The 20387-nt window shown below is 25.9% G+C and overlaps 1 protein-coding gene and 1 long non-coding RNA gene across 3 annotated transcripts in view; one reads left to right on the top strand and one right to left on the bottom strand.

The window, feature by feature from the left end:
• Positions 1 to 311: 311 nt before the first annotated feature.
• The window catches only part of LOC105848331 (uncharacterized), a 46569-nt gene continuing 26493 nt past the window's right edge, over positions 312 to 20387 (bottom strand). The window contains exons 3-8 of one of the 2 annotated variants that reach the window (XM_065799382.1): positions 19570 to 19645; positions 19162 to 19293; positions 14147 to 14181; positions 10733 to 10790; positions 4572 to 4605; positions 312 to 699 (exon numbers count right to left, since the gene is read on the bottom strand). In XM_065799382.1, the coding sequence (XP_065655454.1) occupies positions 645 to 699; positions 4572 to 4605; positions 10733 to 10790; positions 14147 to 14181; positions 19162 to 19293; positions 19570 to 19645 (390 nt within the window). In that variant the 3' untranslated portion in view covers positions 312 to 644. The remainder of the gene's footprint in view (positions 700 to 4571; positions 4606 to 10732; positions 10791 to 14146; positions 14182 to 19161; positions 19294 to 19569; positions 19646 to 20387) is intronic. The other variant, XM_065799383.1, reaches the window with a different exon arrangement.
• Positions 1968 to 2474, top strand: LOC136080974 (uncharacterized). Its single transcript, XR_010638775.1, has 2 exons — positions 1968 to 2166; positions 2257 to 2474. It is a non-coding gene; the product is annotated as an uncharacterized LOC136080974 (long non-coding RNA).

Below are 20387 nucleotides of genomic sequence, written 5' to 3'. Positions count from 1 at the left end.
TTAGCTCCTTATAAAGAGAGCATAATTGAAATAGTTATAAAATTTAATCAATAAAATTATATTCACAAAGTCTTCATTAAATGCATATTATGTTAAATTTTTAGCAAAGAATTTTTATTTTCTTTCACTTTTTCTAACAAAATAATATTAAAAAATCTCATAGCCGATCAGTCTAGTCTTCACTGATTTAGATAATAATTGAGAGACACAAGTTTTAGATAAAACATTTCGTTTTTATTATAAGTTTTTTATTTTACAATAAAAAATAGAGATAAAACATAAATAAAAGATTATAAAGTGAAAACGACTTGTTGAACTAAACTTTATTATATTTCTTTTATTTTATTTAAAAAATACATTTGTAAATTATTTTTTTTTAAACAGCGGTACTTAACCTTTCTTTTATTGTTGCGAAATATTTTTGAAGCTTTGATATCCCGAATCACAAAATTAAACTTTTTCTCCTTTTATATTTTTGTGTCTAATATATTAAACAATTTAAAAAAACCGGTCGGTCAGACAACCTCTGTAGAGTTTATAAGCAAGATGAAAACCGTTGATTCAAATTAAAGTAAACAATTAAATAGTTAAGTAAACAATTAAATTTTCGTAAAATATATCGGAGCTTTGCTTAAAACATCAAATCAACTTGATAGCCAAAATCGCTTGCCAATAGATTTCCAGGGGGCTTTTATATAACTAAAAAAAAAAAAAGAAATATAAATATCACGATGATACATAAATATATATTATGAGCATTTATGCTAATTTTTTTTGTATTTTTAAAGTTGTAAATAAATCTATATCTAACATTACTTTTATTCGATTTTTACTTGTTATTTACATTTAAAAATGTATTTGAAGTGATTATTTAATACAATTAACGTTTGTTTCTGCCAGGTTAATTGACTTTGAAATCTTTTACCACTAGATTTCCCATGAAAACACATACCTCACTTCAGCTATGGGTTCCATTAAAGTCATTGAAATATTTAAACAATAACCGGAATAATTTTTGATTAACAAGTCATCCTAGATGACTTGTTAATCAAAAACCTAACTTTTTCATTATATAAAATTTTTAAAAAGTGGATTTAAATCAAATTTCAACATTAAGTAGAACTTGCGGAAAACAGCCACATTTGCAGAAAAAGAAAATCCTGTTTCACCAAGACAATGCACCGTCTCACTTCTCAGAGGTTATGGTAAAAATCCACGAATAACGGTTTCAACTGCTTGACCATCCACCTTACACAACATAATCTAGCCTAAAGCGCGTTTTTTTTAACATTTATAATTCAACATCGGAATACAACTGATTTTAAATGAATATAGTGTGTTAATGTTGAAATACTTTTCGGCTATTTTAATTTTGAAATAGTTTTAATGTTGAAATAGTTTTCGGCCATTTTTGAATGTTTTTTTTATTTTATTTTAGAGAAATTTTTTTATTAGAGAATTTTATTGCTATGAATTTATAATCATATATTATAATCAAAATAACTCATATTCTTTGATAAATGTATATTTATGTACTTATTACTTAACTTGTTTTGTTTTTTGTTTTATTTGTTAGCAGTACAAAATACACTTACTGATTTGTGTACTAATTTTTTTTTAATCTTTATCAAATTATATTTTTTATATATATATATATATGAGTGTATTTATATAGAATTTGCTATAAATTTAAATATTAAAATTTAAATATTGCTATAAATTTAAAATAATCGTGAGTAATTTTGGATATAACATCAAATCATAAAAACTCGATAAAAACATGCTAAATTTTGTATATCATTAATTATATAGTATTTAATTTTCCCTTAAAATAAGGGTTTACTTAAGTAGCTAATAACTATTTAGTAATCTGTTCGCAGTTAATAATTACATTGTTAAAGCATCATTTTCAAACATTTTCATACGATATGATTTAATTAAATTTGTATAGTTTCGTTTTTAGTAAGCTATTAATTATGAAAGTTATGCAAAGAAGGTATTATTTTAAAGCATAAACAGATTGAACTACACATTAAAAGAAATGGTTTTTAGAACTCAGAATGGTTAAATCACAAGAAGTGGTAATAAAGGAATCAAAAAAGATTGAATCACGAGACGAGGTGGTTGTGAAAAGAAATCGCACTAATTGTTGTTTAGAGAGCACAGGTATAGAATACTTTATTTCCATTTTCGTGCTTATTTGAAATTAGTAGTTATACTCTCACTATCACAATTTTATATTTATAACTTTAACAGTAGTTATGCCTAAAAGCTCATCAAACGAAAGATGCAAGTTCTGAGATTTCTATCAAATCGTATAATGAGTAGTTCAAACGTCATAAGTTTTTCTCAAGCAAATTAAAGACTCAAGATTCGTAATGAAGCTAAGCAGTCGATAAAAACATTATTATTTTTGAATATGTGTATAATTTGTACGAATATTTTAACGTCATTATAATGATTATTACAACAAATTTTGATTTTCTGTGTTTTTATAAAATTCAAGTTGCTTCATTAATCAGCATAAAAATCAATTTTCGTTTATCAAGAAAAATTTTTTTTCAAACTTACTTGGAGAAAAAAAAAATCAATGTAATACTTGTAATACCGACTTACAATGTAATACCGACCATCGCCCAACAAATTTTTGACGTTGATCCGACGTTGGACCAACGTTTATGTATTTGAGTAGGGCCGCTCTATGAAAATTCGGTTCAAATCCATAATAAATAGATAACAAAGGTAGACACATAAATTAATTAAAAAATATGTTATACCTTAGATTGATTTTAACGAATTTATTTATGTTTACTTAGAATTTTCAACATTTAAAAATGTTTAATTTAGATAGCTCTGAGCTAAATTGACAAATAAGTCTACGCGTAAAATGGTAATCCCAAATCAACCGCAAAAAAAAAAAAAAAAGCTCTGCACCAATGGAAATTTAACAACCTACTTAGCGATTAAACAAATTTTTCATAAGAGAAACACGCATGGTGCAACCTAGGTGCAAGCAAACTATATGACCCTGGGCACAAGACTTGATATCGTCACGAAAAACGTCATCTATTCACAAATCCTAATTGAGAGGAAACTTATTAAAGATCGCATATATTACTTAAGTAACAAACTATATAATATAAAGGAACCTATAGATAAGCATTTCCTGTAGAACTGTAAAACAATATAAGATACCAGCAACAAAACTTCACTTTAGACCATCAAAAAGCGCTTTCCGATTATAACTTGTCGTAGCAACGCTCTCTGAGAATCAGTGTAGGATTAAAAAATTTTTATAACTAATCACCTGACTGAGAAGCATAACTTAGAACTTTATAGTTTCCAAATAAAGTGGGGTGGCGCTAGGTACAAGTAGTCTTTAAGTAAAGGAACTTCTCCTATTTAAAAAATAAATATTCACATATGTGTTACGGTAAAAAATGGGAAGCTTTAAGGTTATGAACAAACCTGTTAGATCATTTGGATACTACCCTGATTTTTTTTTTTTTTTTAGATTATTCACCTCCCCAAGGCCCGAGGGGGGCCACTACAGTCGAGGAGGATACTCTTTTTTTTTTTTTTTTTTTAAATATTTTTTAGTCATTATTCGTGGTGCAACCCTCTCTCAACTCTTTAACTCCGAAACACGAACCTTGCCGAGCAAGGCCGCTGCGCGGAGAAACTAAGTTGAGCGCGGTACTGCCAGGGACGTGGTGGGAGTCGAACTCCGAACCTCTCGCTTACAAAGCGAGCGCTCTTACCACTACACCACTACCGCATTAAAAAAATATCTTTCCAAAATGTCAGACACCTAAGGTAATTTTGAAATAAATATTGGATTTCCAAACAAATCACTAATTAAAATCTATTTTATATTTCATTTGAGAAATCAGCGAGATCTTTGTTAGATGTTCATTGAGATAGAAAACAAGAGAAAATATGAGAAATTAAAATCAATCAATAATACTCTTGCAATAATTTATATTTTCATTTATCTTAGCTTAGACTATTTAATTTTATATTCTATCTAATTGTATGACATAAAAACATAAAACACATCATATTTTGTGGAAACAATCTATGTTGAAATTAAACCAATTTTAAATATGGTGAGATTGATTAACAAATAATTTAAAATGCCTTTTTAACTTTTATAAAAATCTTTCTTATAAAAAAAAATTAAACTAAAGGATTACTTTTACCAATTTCTAAAATAATAATAGTACTAGATATATACATACACACATACATACACACATACATACATACACACATACATACACACATACAGACATACATTCATACATACACACATACATTATGTATATTATGGAGAAATCTTTTAGAAAATTAAGTGCTAGGCTCATTCAAATTGAACGAATTAAGGTTGGGTCTTTTGTGTTGAACAACTCAAGACCGACTAAATAATATGTTGACATCAGCCCACATTTTACAAAAATAAAAATATTAGCTCGCTGATACAGAAAGTTAATAAGAAAGTATTTTTAGTGTAAAAGTAAAATAACTATAATAATATCTTATAAATAAAAAGTATCAGTGTGACATTTTACCTTAAAAATGATGAGACGTAACCATGTTGGTCATCTAAAAAACAATTTATGGATTAGATAAACTAATATAAACCAACTTATAGATTAGACTAATTTGCATAAATCAATTTATAGATTAGAATAACCTATTTAAACTTAATACTAAGTTGAAAAAAAATTACAATAATGACAAAGAATATTATAAACAAATTGGGATATTAAATAGGATTTTGTAGTACACCTGGTGCTAAAAACAAAAATGGTGTATAATCAATCAACAGCAACTTCGGGTTTTAGTACAAAAATTATTTAATTTCTTTTTAAAAACATTCAAAAACTTTTTATGCAATTTTGTAAAAAATATCTCAGTAGTGTTGTAGTAGTAGAGCACTCGCTTCATGAGTGAGAGGTTCCGAGTTTAATCCCCATCACATTCCTGATAGTAACGCGCTCAACTAGTTTCTCTGTGCATCAGCCTTGTTCATCATGGTTGGTGTTTCATAGTTATAGAGTTGAGAGAGGGTTATAACCATAACTAAGTAGCCTCCTCGTCTGCGGTCTTCTTGGCTTTGGGGAGGTGAATTAACAACAAAAAAAACAAAACTTTTTTTTTTTTTAAATATTTAACAACTTTAAATATTTCTTTAAACTTTGAAGAATAAAATATGGTGATGATGATAATGATAGTGATGATAATGATAATGCATTAAAACCATGCCATTCTATCATTGTTGTTAAACTGTCACAATTTAATAACTATTTTATATATATATATATATATATATATATATATATATATATATATATATATATATATATATATATATATATATATATATATATATATTAGGGCCCTGCGAATCACCTTTTTTAGTATCAAATTGAATCTGAATCGAATCAGGCGTTGATTCGCAAACCGAGTTGAATCAAGAATCAAATTAACATTTTCAGGATATCTATGTTTTAGTTAAACTTAGATTTCTTCATAACGCTTATTGGACTCATAATTCAATTCAATTTGCGAATAAAGACTTGCTTCGAATCGTGATTCGAAACTAAAAATAGTGATTCGCAGGGCCCTAGTATATATATATGTATGTATATATATATATATATATATATATATAGATCTATAGTTTGTTGTCTTTGGGAAGAGCGGAAGGAAAAAAGTGATTCTTACGCCAACACATACGTCACTTTTAATTACTTTTGACTTTCATCCAACATTTGCGTGTTGGACGAAAGTAAAAACCATTAATTTAATTACAAATAAATCGTGATATGGTAAAAACTTTCGGACAACATCTACGGGTTGTATATATATACATATGTACATATATATATATATTTTATTTCATGTTTCTAAACCAACATAAAAAATAAAGGTAAATAACTTGTAAATAATGCGGTAGTGGTGTAGTGGTAAGAGCGCTTGCTTTGTAAGCGAGAGGTTCGGAGTTCGACTCCCACCACGTCCCTGGAAGTACCGCGCTCAACTTAGTTTCTCTGCGCAGCGGCCTTGCTCGGCAAGGTTTGTGTTTCGGAGTTAAAGAGTTGAGAGAGGGTTGCACCACGAACAATAACTAAAAAAAAAAAAAAAAAACACAAAAAAATGAGTAGCCTCCTCGACTGTAGTGGCGCCCCTCGGGCCTTGGGGAGGTGAATAATCTAAAAAAAAAAACAAAAAAAACTTCATTCTGCAAACTTATTGATTAACAGAGTAAAAATTTCAAGAAAATTTAAAAAAGAAAAAATATCAAAAGAAAAAATTTGTCAATTTGCCCAAATTTTTTAGAAATGATAAAAAAATGAAGTTGAAAATTCAAAAATAGCTGTTATACTGTAACATAGGTATACTTTTGTCTGGATTTAGCCTTTTGTGTCAAATACTTTCTACAAATTACCCCCAAAATGGTAAAAATTTCATCAAATTTCAATATTTTAAAAACCTGAATGTGCCAAGTTATAATATAATACATTAAATTTGTTAATGATTCAAAAGCATTTTCAATTAAAGTTTTTTTAAATATTTAACACATTATGATGGATATTGTATATATGCCTGAAAATTAACTAATTCACCATCATCATCACCTTCATCATCACTATATTTATGAAACAAAACTACTTTTACACATTTTTAATATTCTGTTTTTATTTATTTTTTATACTTTATGTTTTACAACCATGCTTCCACACTTGTGTCATTTTGATGTCATTTTAATATTGCCATTTTCTTATTAAATATAGGACAAGAAAAGTTGAAGCTGAAATAGAAAATATGTCATATAATTGAATCTTGAATACTTGTTAGTTTCATAATTGGAAAGAAAAGTAAAATTTTGTCAAATCTTGTTCAATTTAAATATAAACAGATACACATGTACTAGCATTGAACTTTTCAAATGTGTGATCAAAATTTAATTATTCTGTTTCCATTTTTAGGAATAGCATCAGCTTTAAAATTCTCAGGTGAAAGTGCCTCTGTGACAAATGATATGAGTGGCTCAGTGACAAATGATGAGTGCTTCATGAAATGAAACTACACTTCCAACATTGCTTTTGAATTACTAACTTGAAAATATTTTCTTTCTTGTTACTAGTGCCGCCCAAGAAGACAACTCAGTGGAATCTTGGATTGGTTTAAATTGCAATGTAGTAACCACAAGTTCACATGCTACTGATGCTGAAATCATTGCTCAGATTTTAGACATTAATTTTGAAACAATTATGATGAAGTTGAAGATTTGAAGAGCTGACAAAGGTATTGGCGTCAAAACCCCTCCATGCCCATCTGATGTTCAATTAGAAGACGCTTTTGAAATGCTTCAAAATGCTTTGCTATATATTATACTGCATGTATCATACATCAGATACAAGACACATTTATCACATAATTGAATATCTGAGTAAGAAATTAAGAGTAAAAAGCTTCCATAAGTACATGCGCAGATGCATACTTTTAACAACCCTACCTCTCTGCACTGAAATGCATCCAGTCTTTCACAGGAAGACGTGAGATCGCATGTCTTTATATGACCAGGCAAATTACATTTTGCTTTAACGATTTAACCGCGGCTATTTCAAAAAACATTGTAAAAACGCGCTGAATGAAAAATATTCTGAATTATACCTTTAGTGAAAAAGTTCATCAAAACTTTTAACTAATGTTTTTTAATAAGCGAAACACTTTTAAATAAAGTAACAATTTACAGATAATGGTTTGTTTTTAAAGTATATTTGACAGTTGTGTATATTTTTTAAATTTATAATATATAAATTGTTTGAGTGTGCATTTTTTATAATAAGCATTATTAAAAAATACAAAGTTGTTTTGTTTTTATAAATGATGACATTCCATGACATTGAAAGTCTCTTTAATGAATTTAATATAAGAATAATTAAAGTTAATACATTTGAAAAGATAAATAAAATTTTGTTGAAAAAAAAAAGACATGTTTTAGAAAGTTGTTACAATAAAATAAGTTTGATCTTAAATGCTTTTATATTATTGAAACGCTTTTTAATAAAGTAACAAAACACTTCTAATGAATTTTTATAAGTATTAATAACCTGTTTTTTTTTTTTTTTTACTTACATAATTTTATATTTTTTATGATAAATGTTTATCTTTTGAAACATTAAAAAAACAAAAAACAAAGTACAAATATTAAAACAAAGAATGAAATGGTTTTATAATTTGTAAATTAAATAGACTAAGCCTTTTAGTTTGATGAGTTTTGTTTTAGTTGGGTTATATATATATGAAGACCACACTGGAAAAACGATCAGTCACAAATTTGATTTTTTTTTAGTTATTGCCCTTTTATTGCAGCCCTGGGTTCATACTTTGTCTACCTGAAGTGACTAATTGAAAAACGATTGGAGTCTTGAGTTATGGTTTTTTAAACTACATAATAATTGAACTACATAATGATGTTTTAAATATTAAAAATTGATTTTCTCAAAACAGCAAAACAGCGTTTTTCCAGTGTGGTCTTCATATACATATATACATATATACATATATATATATATATATATATATATATATATATATATATATATATATATATATATATATATATATATATATATATATATACATATATACAAATATACATACATATATATATATATATATATATATATATATATATATATATATATATACATATATATATATATATATACATATATATATATATATATACATATATATATATATATATATATATATATATATATATATATATATATATATATATATATATATATATATATTATATTATTATATATAAGTTTTTGTAGCGTATTTTTAAATTTTGAAAATATGTCAAAACCCGTGGTCAAATTGTCAAAACAAATTATATTTTGCGTGGTCATATAATTGTCCGCGATTGCACGCCTTTCTGTGAAAGACTGGTATTATTTATTGTAAAATGATCCTCCCTCCCTCTACTTCCTTATTCAAAGAATAAATTTTTTAAAACATTACTAACAAAATAAAAAAACTTTTAGTTAATTCGACATTTCTTTGTTACATATTGATTTTTTTAAAATATTAAATTCAATGCTTTTGTTAAAAAAATTAAGTTTCATGAGAAATAGGGAGTGAGAGATCAAACTGAGAACATACTTGTTGTCTTTAAGCCCGCATTGTACCGATTGATACATTTTTGGGTAATCCCCCTTCCTCAACACCTGCATATGTATTTTATAGCAGGGATGCCGAGTGGGAATCCGCAAAAAGGACTCCAGATTTGAATGTCACAAAAAGATTTCTTCTTCCTAGTTTTTGGTATAGCAGATCAAAAGTCAACCAACATGTTCAGAGCTTCTGGAAACCAGAGACCAGAAAAAAATAGAGATATAAAGCTGGAGTCCTTTTGGGACTTCGCATCCCTGTTTTAAAGTGCCAGAAAGTTCATTAATACTAAAGCAACCCAATTTGTATGTTGTGCAACAAAGTCACTAAAAAAAATATTGGCTGAGAAACAATAAACAATAATGAGAATAGTAAAGGTTTAATATACTTGATCAGAAACAACCTCAAACGTCAGAAGTAAGAGATTGATAGAGAACAAAAAGAAATTGAATGAAATTGAGCGAAGAAATGCTAAACAAAAGCACTTAAAAAATTATTCAGAGAATTCAAGCAATTAACAAGATCGATAACTGTAAGTCTGAGAAAAGTATGTAACTATTGGAGACTCTGCAAATAAAGGATAGTAGATATCAAAAATTAGACCTGAAGATAAAAAAACTATAAATAAATATCACAAAGTGCAAATAGGTCTGGTCAATTTTCCAAATGGAAAGATTCAATGGATGAAAAATTACTTTGAAAACCACAAATATTTATAAAGAGTAAGTTGAAACAATTTTGTGGAAATGTTTTGTTTTTTTTGTTAACAGTTTTATACATTTAACTAATGTTTAAACAACTACAGAACTTTACTCAATCATAAATAGTGCACAATATTCTAAGCAATAAGCAGTTACCTCATTTCTGTTAATCAACATAAAATTGTAACAAAGGCCTTTTGTGGCATTGGCAATGCACACTAAAAATACTGTGACAAATAAGTGAAACAAATTACTAATTTGCCATTAACATATATATATATATATACATATATATACCCTTTTTTTTATAGTCTTCTTAAAGGTATTTTATATGTAACTTCTTTTGATTATATTTTCAGCTTTATTATGTCTAATGACAATTTGAACTAAATAACTAATTGACTGAATTATAACACAAATAAGGAAGAAAGATAATACATAGCTGTATTTTATGCTTATTTTTTTAGAAAGTTAGTATATAGCAGTAATTTATGTTTTTAAACCCTAATTAAAATTCAAATAAAATAAGTAAAAAAATATTTAAAAATTTTTTTATTGTACTAATTAAATAAAAAAATACAAAAACTAATGAACATTAAAGATTACATATAAATGATTTATTTAATTCATTTTGTATATAGGTTCAAATAATGTGCAGGTGGTTTAAGTAAGCAATGAAAGCTCAAAGGACTTTTAATTCATAATTTTTTTTTTTTTTATGATTTGACTTTATAACTTAAATTCTTAAAAAAATGATGTCATTATGTTTCAACAAAAATGATGTCATTAAGTTTCAATAAAAGACTAACAATAACCATAAATTAAACAAATACCTATAGACTTGATTTGTAACTCCCTGTTACAGTTAGATTCCCTGTTAGGTTCTTCTACCTTTAAAAAAAAGTAAATAAATAACTAAAGAATTTAAATAAAAACTACTAGTTAAAGACCTTAAGAACAAATAAAAAAAACCTGAATAAAAATTATTACAAAATCAACTTTTACCATTGAAGATTCAAAAAAATGTTTAATGATAAAAGTTATAAACACTTTTAATGTTGAAAATTCAAAACGAATTTAATATTTTGCATTCCAAACCTGTTTACTGTTAGACGTTTCGTTAAATGTTAAACTATTAAAAAAAAATCATTAAAAATTATTTTTTTGGTTTATTCATACAGTGATTCTAAAAAAATTGTTTTATAATTAAGTTACTAAATGATGCTTTTTGAATTTTGTTGCAAAATATAAAAAGAAAGAAGTTAAAAGAACATAATTTTGTTTTACTCCTAGTTCTGTCAAAAACAGATATCAACCATATTTCTGACTGTATATAAATGTTTACAACAAACTGCATATTATTTGATATTATTAAGTATTAAATAAATACTATCAATAAGTATTAAATAAATACTATCAATAATTTGTCAACAAAAAGTAATACCTAAACTTAATAAGATGCCGCCAAAAAAAAGTTAAAGAACTGATGAGTTTTCTGGTTGGAAAAATAGATTTGACTATTATCAACAAGAAACTTTCTACTACAAAAGAAATCCTTCAAAATAACTTTTTGTGAAAATCTAAATCTAAAGTTAAGTTGAGAGTAAGGTGTCTAAATGAAACCGAATCCTTCATACTAAAGTTAAAAAACTTGCCAACTGAAGCTAGTTGGCAACAGGAGTAAATTGATGAACTGAGTTTATCTTCAGAGACTTTTGGTTTACTATTTCCAGTCAGATTTTTTTTCAATAGTTGCCGTTATTCAGGATCTTTAGACTGTTTATTGAAAAAAACGCTTTAGGGGTAAGTTGGCAAAATTTTTCCAGGGCTAGTTGGCTTATAGCATTTACTATGGAAAAAAATTAAGATGCTTTAATATTTACAAAAAATTTTACCATTAGGGCTACAGAGCTCAAAGAGTAAAAACAAGGCAACTAGCCCCGGTCTCCCCTAATCCTTAAACTTGTAGTTCTATAGACATGCGGATTTGAAGTAACTACAACCCAAAAATTAGATAAAGATAAAAATAACTGAATAACCATATTAAAACAATAAAATATATTTTTAAGAGCACTTAACAACAATTCCATTTAATGATTCTTAATATTATTAGTGTTAGCAGTGTTAGTGTTAGCAATGTTATTGTCAATTCTGATTGGTGCATTTCTGAGTTTGTATACTCAAACTCTTCTTCACACAGAGCAGCAGGGAACATTGTGTTCATAGCTGCAAATGAAATGAGAGATTGTATAAAAAGTTTTCAAATTTCTAAATGTTCAAATTCTTTTATAACAATTCAATTTGATAGAAAAATTGTCAAAGAACATACTGAAGGAAAACAGTTTTTAAAGGATAGGTTAGCTATTCTTTATAGAACTAAAGGACAAACCAAGTTACTTGAAATACTAGCAACTGATTCAGGTTCTGGAGAATACCAAAAATAAGCTATAGTAGATCTCATATCTTACTTTGGATTAGAGAATAAAGTTCAGTGTTTTTACTTTGGTACTATGATCATGATTTAGCTTTTAAGTGAACTAAAGACTGGCTTGTAAAATTTTAAATTTTTAAATGTATGATTGTGCAATATGGTCAGAATAACAAGAAATCAATCCTATATATCAAAATCTAAAAAAGGAACTTAAAGTAATCTTCTCAAGCAATGCAAAAAGAAAATAATAAAATGTGTAAGAAAAACCAATCAAATGTTGGGTAGAAAATGTTTTGTTTGTTTAGAAAATAGGTAAGTGAGATCACTTTATCTTTTGTATTACCACTGTTAGAGTTCGCAGTACTAGTTTGGTCACCAATTTAAAAGGGTGGGATTGAAATATTGTGCAACTTAATATCACCAATTTAGATAAACTATGAGAATCATCAAAAAGTTCTTAACTTGAACACCTTGACAGAAAGAATACAAAAAAGAGATATGATTAAATTTTTTAATTCTTTAACAGTTCAAAAAACAAAAATGTATTGCATTAGAATATTACCATCTAATAAATAAAAATACATAAATAAACAAATAGACAATCCTGTATAAAATAAATACAGGCTGTTTGTTATTTTTTTTTGATAAAATTTGTTTAACCTTTTCATTCCGAAGTAAATTTTTTGTCGTTTTTAAATGTACCTAAATATTTTACTCATAAACTAAAAAACTAAAAGCCAAATTGCAATTATGATATTCGATTTCAAATCAATAGTCCATAGCAGTCCTGAAAAACAATAACTTCACAGGGTTTTATAATAAACTTTGCTTACATTTTTTTAAAAACCGATAGACGCAATCCTAAATTATTGTTAATAAGCTCAAAAATAGCAAGAATAACGATTTTGGTAATAACTAACTGATCTCTCATGATAGTATATATACTTTTGCATATTTTCTATGAAAATCTTGGAAAGTTAATTTAAACTTATGATTTGAAATCTAAAATGTTATTTAAACTTCTAATCAACTTTGTTTTATAGACATGATTTATGTATAATATGTAAAAATTGTTTAGCAACATGTAATGAAGCTATATTTAATAAAGGTATAACATTAGTACTCTATACAAATGTACTTTCATGTTTTTAGAGTCAATATATTTTCAAAGCAACAACATATTTAGTTTTTAAAAATATTTTCTCATAGTTTTGCCAAAACTATGACAAATTTTTTCAAAATGTGAAAAAAATAAAAATGTTATTTATATTGCTTTAATTGTTTTATTTAAATATGGGATGTTAACAAATTTAATTTTATTACCTACATATATGCTCTGGTCTGTTTTTTTCTTAAAAAATGTCTTTTCATTGAATAAAAGTACTATATGAAATACTTCTTGAAAAAAAAGGTTTTTTAAGCCAACATTGTATAATTTTATAATAGATTTGGTGTCAATCAATGAGTTGATTGACATCAAACTATAAAAAATACTGTGAGTTGAGTAATCAAACATAAAAAATTGAGCAGAGTCTAAGGTAAAAATACCCTAAACAAGCAAAAAAAGAATTTTTACAAACTTTTGTGTATTTAATTGCATTTTTTTTTATATTTGGGAACTTACCAATATGAAAAAAAATCAATTACAAACCAGGAGCAGAATTTTTTTTTTCTCTAACCTTGTATGAACAATATTTTTTTTTAACAATACTATTATTTAATTGGTTAGTAGTAACCAAACTATTACAAAAATACAACAAAAATATTTTCATAAACTACACATTCACAAAATTACCTTACTTCCTAAAAAACTTACCCCATCATCTTTCTCAGATACTTTTGAAAACTGGACTAAAATAACAATTCCTCATAAATTTATATACACTATTTTCTAACATTGCACTATTTCTATAAAGTATTAATTTGCCTTTAAAATTTCTTTAAACATAAAATAATAAACTAAACTAAATCCAACATTATACATAAAAATCCAACACTGTACATAAAAAATCCATCTCAGTACATAAAAAATCCAACTCTCTATATAATAAATCTAAAACTATACATACAAACTGAATAAGAAGATGTCAAATAAAATTTTTTATGTATTTACTGTTTACTAAAATATAATACATATTTTACAAAAACATTTTTAGAATTACTTTAAATTTCTTATTCAAGAGTAAATAAATGTTAAAAAAAACATTAATAATAGATGGGTTTATTGATAATATATATTTTCTTTTGGGTTCAGGATCAAGTCAAAGCACAATTTTGGTCGCAAAAGAAAGTAAAATTTCTATGGTTTTTACCTTAGTATACCACAATTTTTTTTAAATATATGATCTTATTTTACTACAATTTTTCTTATGTGATTCATTGTGTGTGAGTCTGTGCATGTACATATGTACATTGTGCATATACATATGTACACCAGTGATTGTGATAAGTTGAAGACTGCAGAACTTGTCAAATCTTATAATGAAGAACCTATTCCAACTCAGTTCTTCATGCAGCAGCAATACTTATCAAGGTTCATGTTTTAGCGCTAGAGTATTAAGAGAATTGTAACAATAAATGAAAAAAAGAGTACACTTTTTAACTCTAAATTTTAACCGATACACTTTCTAATAACATTTCAAAAAATACCCCTTTTAACTGTAATAACCCTGAAGGTTGGGAAGTGAATACAGTAAATAACTGAGACAATCCCTTGGAAAAGAGGAACAAACCAATACTTATTGGCCACTGAAAACATTAATAAGAAACATTAATAAATGTTACTGACAAAAATTTACAAACATGTTAATGACATAAGTAATAATGAAGAAATAAAGAATGAAGCAAAACAAAAAAAAGCAATGATTATAACTGCAGGATTTAATTCAAGCAAGTTCTTCTAAATCTACAAACTGTAGCGAAGGTTAGGGTCAAATACATTTGATCAAATACAAATACGTTAAATTCTAGATTTCTAAATACAAACTCAAATACAAATATATTTAATCTGCGTATTCTAAATACAAATGAAAATATTTGTATTTTAGGTTAAGAAAAAACACAAAGATTTTTTCAAGTAACAACTGATAAAATGGTATTAAATAAAAGAATTAAAACAATTTTTTAAATAAATATCACAAAATAAATTTTTTAAACTATTTTAGTTTGTAAAAAAAAACGATTCTCTTGGTTTTTCCCAAAAAAACACCGGTCAACCTAGTTTATGGAGTGACAAATACATTTTCAATCAAATACAAAGCTTTAAGAAATTTTTAAACAAATACAATATAATTACAAATATGACAATTTACCCTATTATTACCAAATACAAATACATATTTGAACCCAAACCTGACCGTAGTTTTGGATTATTCAGACACCTTTAAAATTATAACTTTACTTGCTATTTCAGACACCTTTAAAATTATAAATTTATACTTAGAGAACAAGAGCAATGAAGAGAAAAAAACACTTTTTAAAGTGATAATTTGATAACTTTACGGGATCTAATCGAGGTTAATAAATTAAAGACATTTTGCTACTCCAAAACCAGGTATGTTAAAAACTAAATTTTTATGGCTTAACCTGCATTTTATTAACTGTAATTATTTTCAAATGCATTACTTTCATTATTAGAGCTAATTTAATAAAATGATGAAGTAATAACTAAATAGCATGAATTCAATTTTATATTAATTTTTTTTTTAATAGTATTGAATTTTTGGTATATAATATGTGCTATACCAGGCTCGGACAGGAGTGCTGTGCTATCGCGCGCTGTAACTGACCACGCTTATAAATTTTTTTCTTTACAATTTGACCACGTTGGTTTTGATGTTTTAACAATTTAAATGCTTTAAGAAAATTGTTATGAATGACTTTTAATTGTTGATCTTTTCTAAAGTTTTTTGTTTTAAAAGAAGGCTTTTAAATTATTTTATGCCAAGGCATTATTTTAAATAGAATAAAGAATTAATAATAAATTAATTATAGTGAATGTTTAAATCAAAATTTAAAATAAACGCATTTTGAGTAAATCAACAAATAATGCTATATTTAAATTTTTTTATGTAGACATGTAGTTTTAATGATAAATTTAAACGTTTGAAATATTTTTCATTAGGGTGGTGCTAAAAACAACTTATTTTAAAAATGTCAGCTGACAACCCCTAAATGTGTTTTATATAATAAAATAATACTGGATTTAAAAAATTTTTGAATAAAAAATATTTTTACGGGTGCCACAAGGCATCAAACATGGTTTCATGGTTTTAGTCAAAAAAACATCAAACAGGTTCCTAATATTATAAAAAAAAAAGTTTTTCAAAAGTATATCATGTTGGGGCTCAAATGAAGCAAAATTATGTAAAAATTTCAAAAATAATCATTGTTTTATAAAAAGCAGAGATAAAAAAATTATAATTAAAAAAATCTTGTTAAATTCCCTTTTTTTTTGTTATAAATTAAAAAATGTCATTTTCTATTTACTAAAATCTAAAATAACAATATATTTATAAAATGATTCATATTTTTGAAATTTTTATATATTTTTGCATCATTTGAGACCCAACATGACATACTTTTGAAAAACTTTTTTTTTTATAATATTAGGAACCTGTTTGATGTATAAGGGCCTTGTGGCACCCGTAAAAATATTTTTTATTCAAAAATTTTTTAAATCCAGTATTATCTTATTATATAAAACACATTTAGGGGTTGTCAGCTGACATTTTTAAAATAAGTTGTTTTTAGCACCACCCTATTTTTCATGTTTTCTAAAAACCTTTTGAAAGATAATTTTTTAACTAACTTTAATTTATGCATTAGTTAAATTAAATCTTCTGTTGCAATGGAATGAATTAATTGCTTTTTTTTTGTTTGTTTCTATTTTTACAAAAAATTATTAAAATTTTTTTTTTTTAACTTGATTAACTAATCAGAGTATGAAATACTAAAATTTACTATTTTAAATTTTTTTGACAATTTTTTTTTTGCAACTTTTTGGAAAAAATAAATATTTATACAATTTAAAAATGATATATGTAACACTTTTTAATAACTTAAATAAAATTTGTTCATTCATTAAACAACCAGGAGTAATTTGTAAAAGCGTTTTGCGGAACTCTAATGAAACATTTCAAAAGATAAGTTTTTAAGTAATTTATTTTAAAGGCAATTAAAAACGTAACAAAAAGTAATTTTTGCCTCGAGTTTGAGTTTTTTAAGTTTTATTTTAGTGCTTATATATTTTCTTTTTCGTAAGGAATTGTTTTCTTTTTTCATTGTTATTTTTTTAAATTTTTATCCTAGTTTAAGTTTCTTTTTTCAGCGCATTTCTAAAATGTTTAAAAATCATTTAAACATCTAAATGGTTGTGGTCAAGTTGTCAAAAAGTAAAATCGTTTGCGTGGTCAGCAATAGCGCTCGATTGCATGCCATTCCTGTCCAAATCTGATATTATATGTAAATTCTATGATTAAATGATATTTAATTTGAAAAACTTTCTGAATTAGAAATTCTTTTAAAACATTTAAGCAAGAATGCAAAGTTATATTGACTCCAGACTCAGAGGTTAAAAGTGATAAACTCCTTAGACAACAGAAATTTTAAAAAATGTATTTAAATAAACTTTTTAAATTTTTTTAGAGTTTTTAGGAATACGAATATCCTAAAAGAGTGAGAGAAAGTGAAAGATTACTTTTTCAATTTTTTTTTGTGAATTACACGCAAACTAAAAAAAAACTAAAAAAGCTAAAATAAGTAGCAGGTATTAAAAAATATATCAAATCTAATCTTGTGGGCAGGCAAATAACATTTTAGATGTCATCATTCATCTTACAATTAAATTATATATAAAAAAAGATTATCCACAGGATTAAAACACAAATAAATAAAAAATTAGCATATTGGGATCAAAAAACCTGCATTGGTGACTTAAAAGAATTTTTGCACATCAGGAAACATTAGATTTAAAAAAAATTGTGTGATTTAAAATATCAACCCTCAGAATTAGGAAAACTGAGGTCGGTAATAATTTGCCGACCTCAATGTTTTTGAGATCAGCATCAGGTCAGCAAAAATTATTTTATACAAAGGTCTTATCATAAAACATAGAAACGAGGTTGGCAATTTTTTGTTGACCTCAAACACTTTCAAGTCGGCAGTTAGGTCGGCATTGCCGCATGCCGACCCTAATTCTTAGGGTTGAAATATATATATCTTTTGACTAAAATAAATACCTGCATATTAAAAAATATAGACAAAATTTTTTGAATCACACGATTTACTAAAATTTGCACAATAAAATCAGACAAAATATTGTCATAGAAGTTCCGAACCTCTGGAGCAAAAGTATCAAAATTTTTATGGACTCAAAAGACTCTGAACATGGGTAAAAATAGGGACTTCAGACTCAGGATTCCAACTTTCCATCACTGTTTTTAAAATCATAAGTTTGTCTTGAGCAACCCCAAAATATAATTTTTAAACCTAATTGCAGTAGTGGTGTAGTGGTAAAGCACTCATTTTATAAGCGAGAGGTTTCGAGTTCAATCCCCACCACGCACCTGGTAGGTTCATGATATGGAGTTATAGAGTTAGGAGAGGGTTATAATTATAATTTAGTAGCCTTCTTGTCTGTAGTGGCCTTCTCAGCCTCGGGAAGGTAAATTAACATTAAAATTTTTTTTTTTTAGAAATCCTGTGTCATTTGGTTATATTGAGCATATTTTGAATGTAATAAACATTTTTTTAAAATGTTGTTTAAAGGGTGATCATAATAACTATTTATAAAAATTTAAACATAAAAAAAAAAAAAATCAAACAACATACACTTACTAGACTTCTCAGTGGCGCTGTCAACTTTTTTCTCAATGTAAAACATAAACAAATAAGGAGATGTACTTAGTTTAACATCATATTTTGAAAATTGAAGCTTTTTAGAATTGCTCCATATTTTTTTATCATTAAAATAGTCAAGATACAATAAACATAAAATATAGAGTTCTAAGTAATACTAAATTACTACTAATATAATAAAAAAATTGAAACAAAAACTTTTCATATCATTTGGTATAAAATAGATGGCAATAATTACTAAATTTGCAAGTCAATTTTGTATCAGATGACATTAACAGTTAACAAGTTTTTGCAATATTTTTTAAAAGATTATGACTACCAACTCCAGCTGAAACTAATCTAACATGATTCTATGCAGAATTAAATAAAATACAAAGATACAAGGATAAATAACAAGATCGTCTGTATGAATTGGATCAATACGATCAGGATTGTAGAGCACATACTTCATCACACGCTAAAGATAAATACAGTTATAGATTGTATATATATAGACATTTTATAAACACCTTTAAATAATTATACATATACATGCAAACATCTTTGCAATAAAAAAAAATAATTTTATTTTAACACAAATATCTTTGTGTGAAGATATTTGTGTACATATATATCAACTATCTGCACTTAAATTATTTAGCCATCACTCTAAAGAAAGTAACAATTCTAATGTATTGCATAATGGATATTTTGATCATAATTAAATGTTTTTCTAAAATTAATACTATTTTTATATATATTTTTAAAACCTCAGGCAAAACAACTAAAATTTTGATTGTTATGCGGTAAGGATATTTTTCGCCTGAGCAATTTAAATAAAAGCTGAACTTTAATAAAAATAACCTGTCAAGACCTAAACCAGAGTCAAACTTTTTTTTTTTGTCAATTTATTTAATCATAAAATATGAAAAATTTACAATAATATATTATAACCTCACATAAATAAGGTCAGGTGTCACTTAAATAGTTAAAAACTAGTCAATGGAGTGACACCAAAAAAAACAAAAAAAAAAAACAGAAAGAATTTAAAAGAAAAGAAAAAATAAACAAGCAAAGAAAACTAACATAAAAACATGAGGAAAAAAAAAGGAAATAAAATAAGATAAAGCACTATATATTTAATAATATTAATAATAGCAGCAATAATGATAATAACAAAAATAATAGAGTTGAATCCCGTTAACTCGAACTCTGAAGGG

The sequence above is a fragment of the Hydra vulgaris genome, chromosome 06 (genome assembly GCF_038396675.1).
Source record: "Hydra vulgaris chromosome 06, alternate assembly HydraT2T_AEP".
Classification (NCBI taxonomy): Eukaryota; Metazoa; Cnidaria; class Hydrozoa; order Anthoathecata; family Hydridae; genus Hydra; species Hydra vulgaris.
The sequence above is the reverse complement of the archived record's forward strand: the minus strand, read 5'-3'. Positions and strand labels throughout refer to the sequence as shown.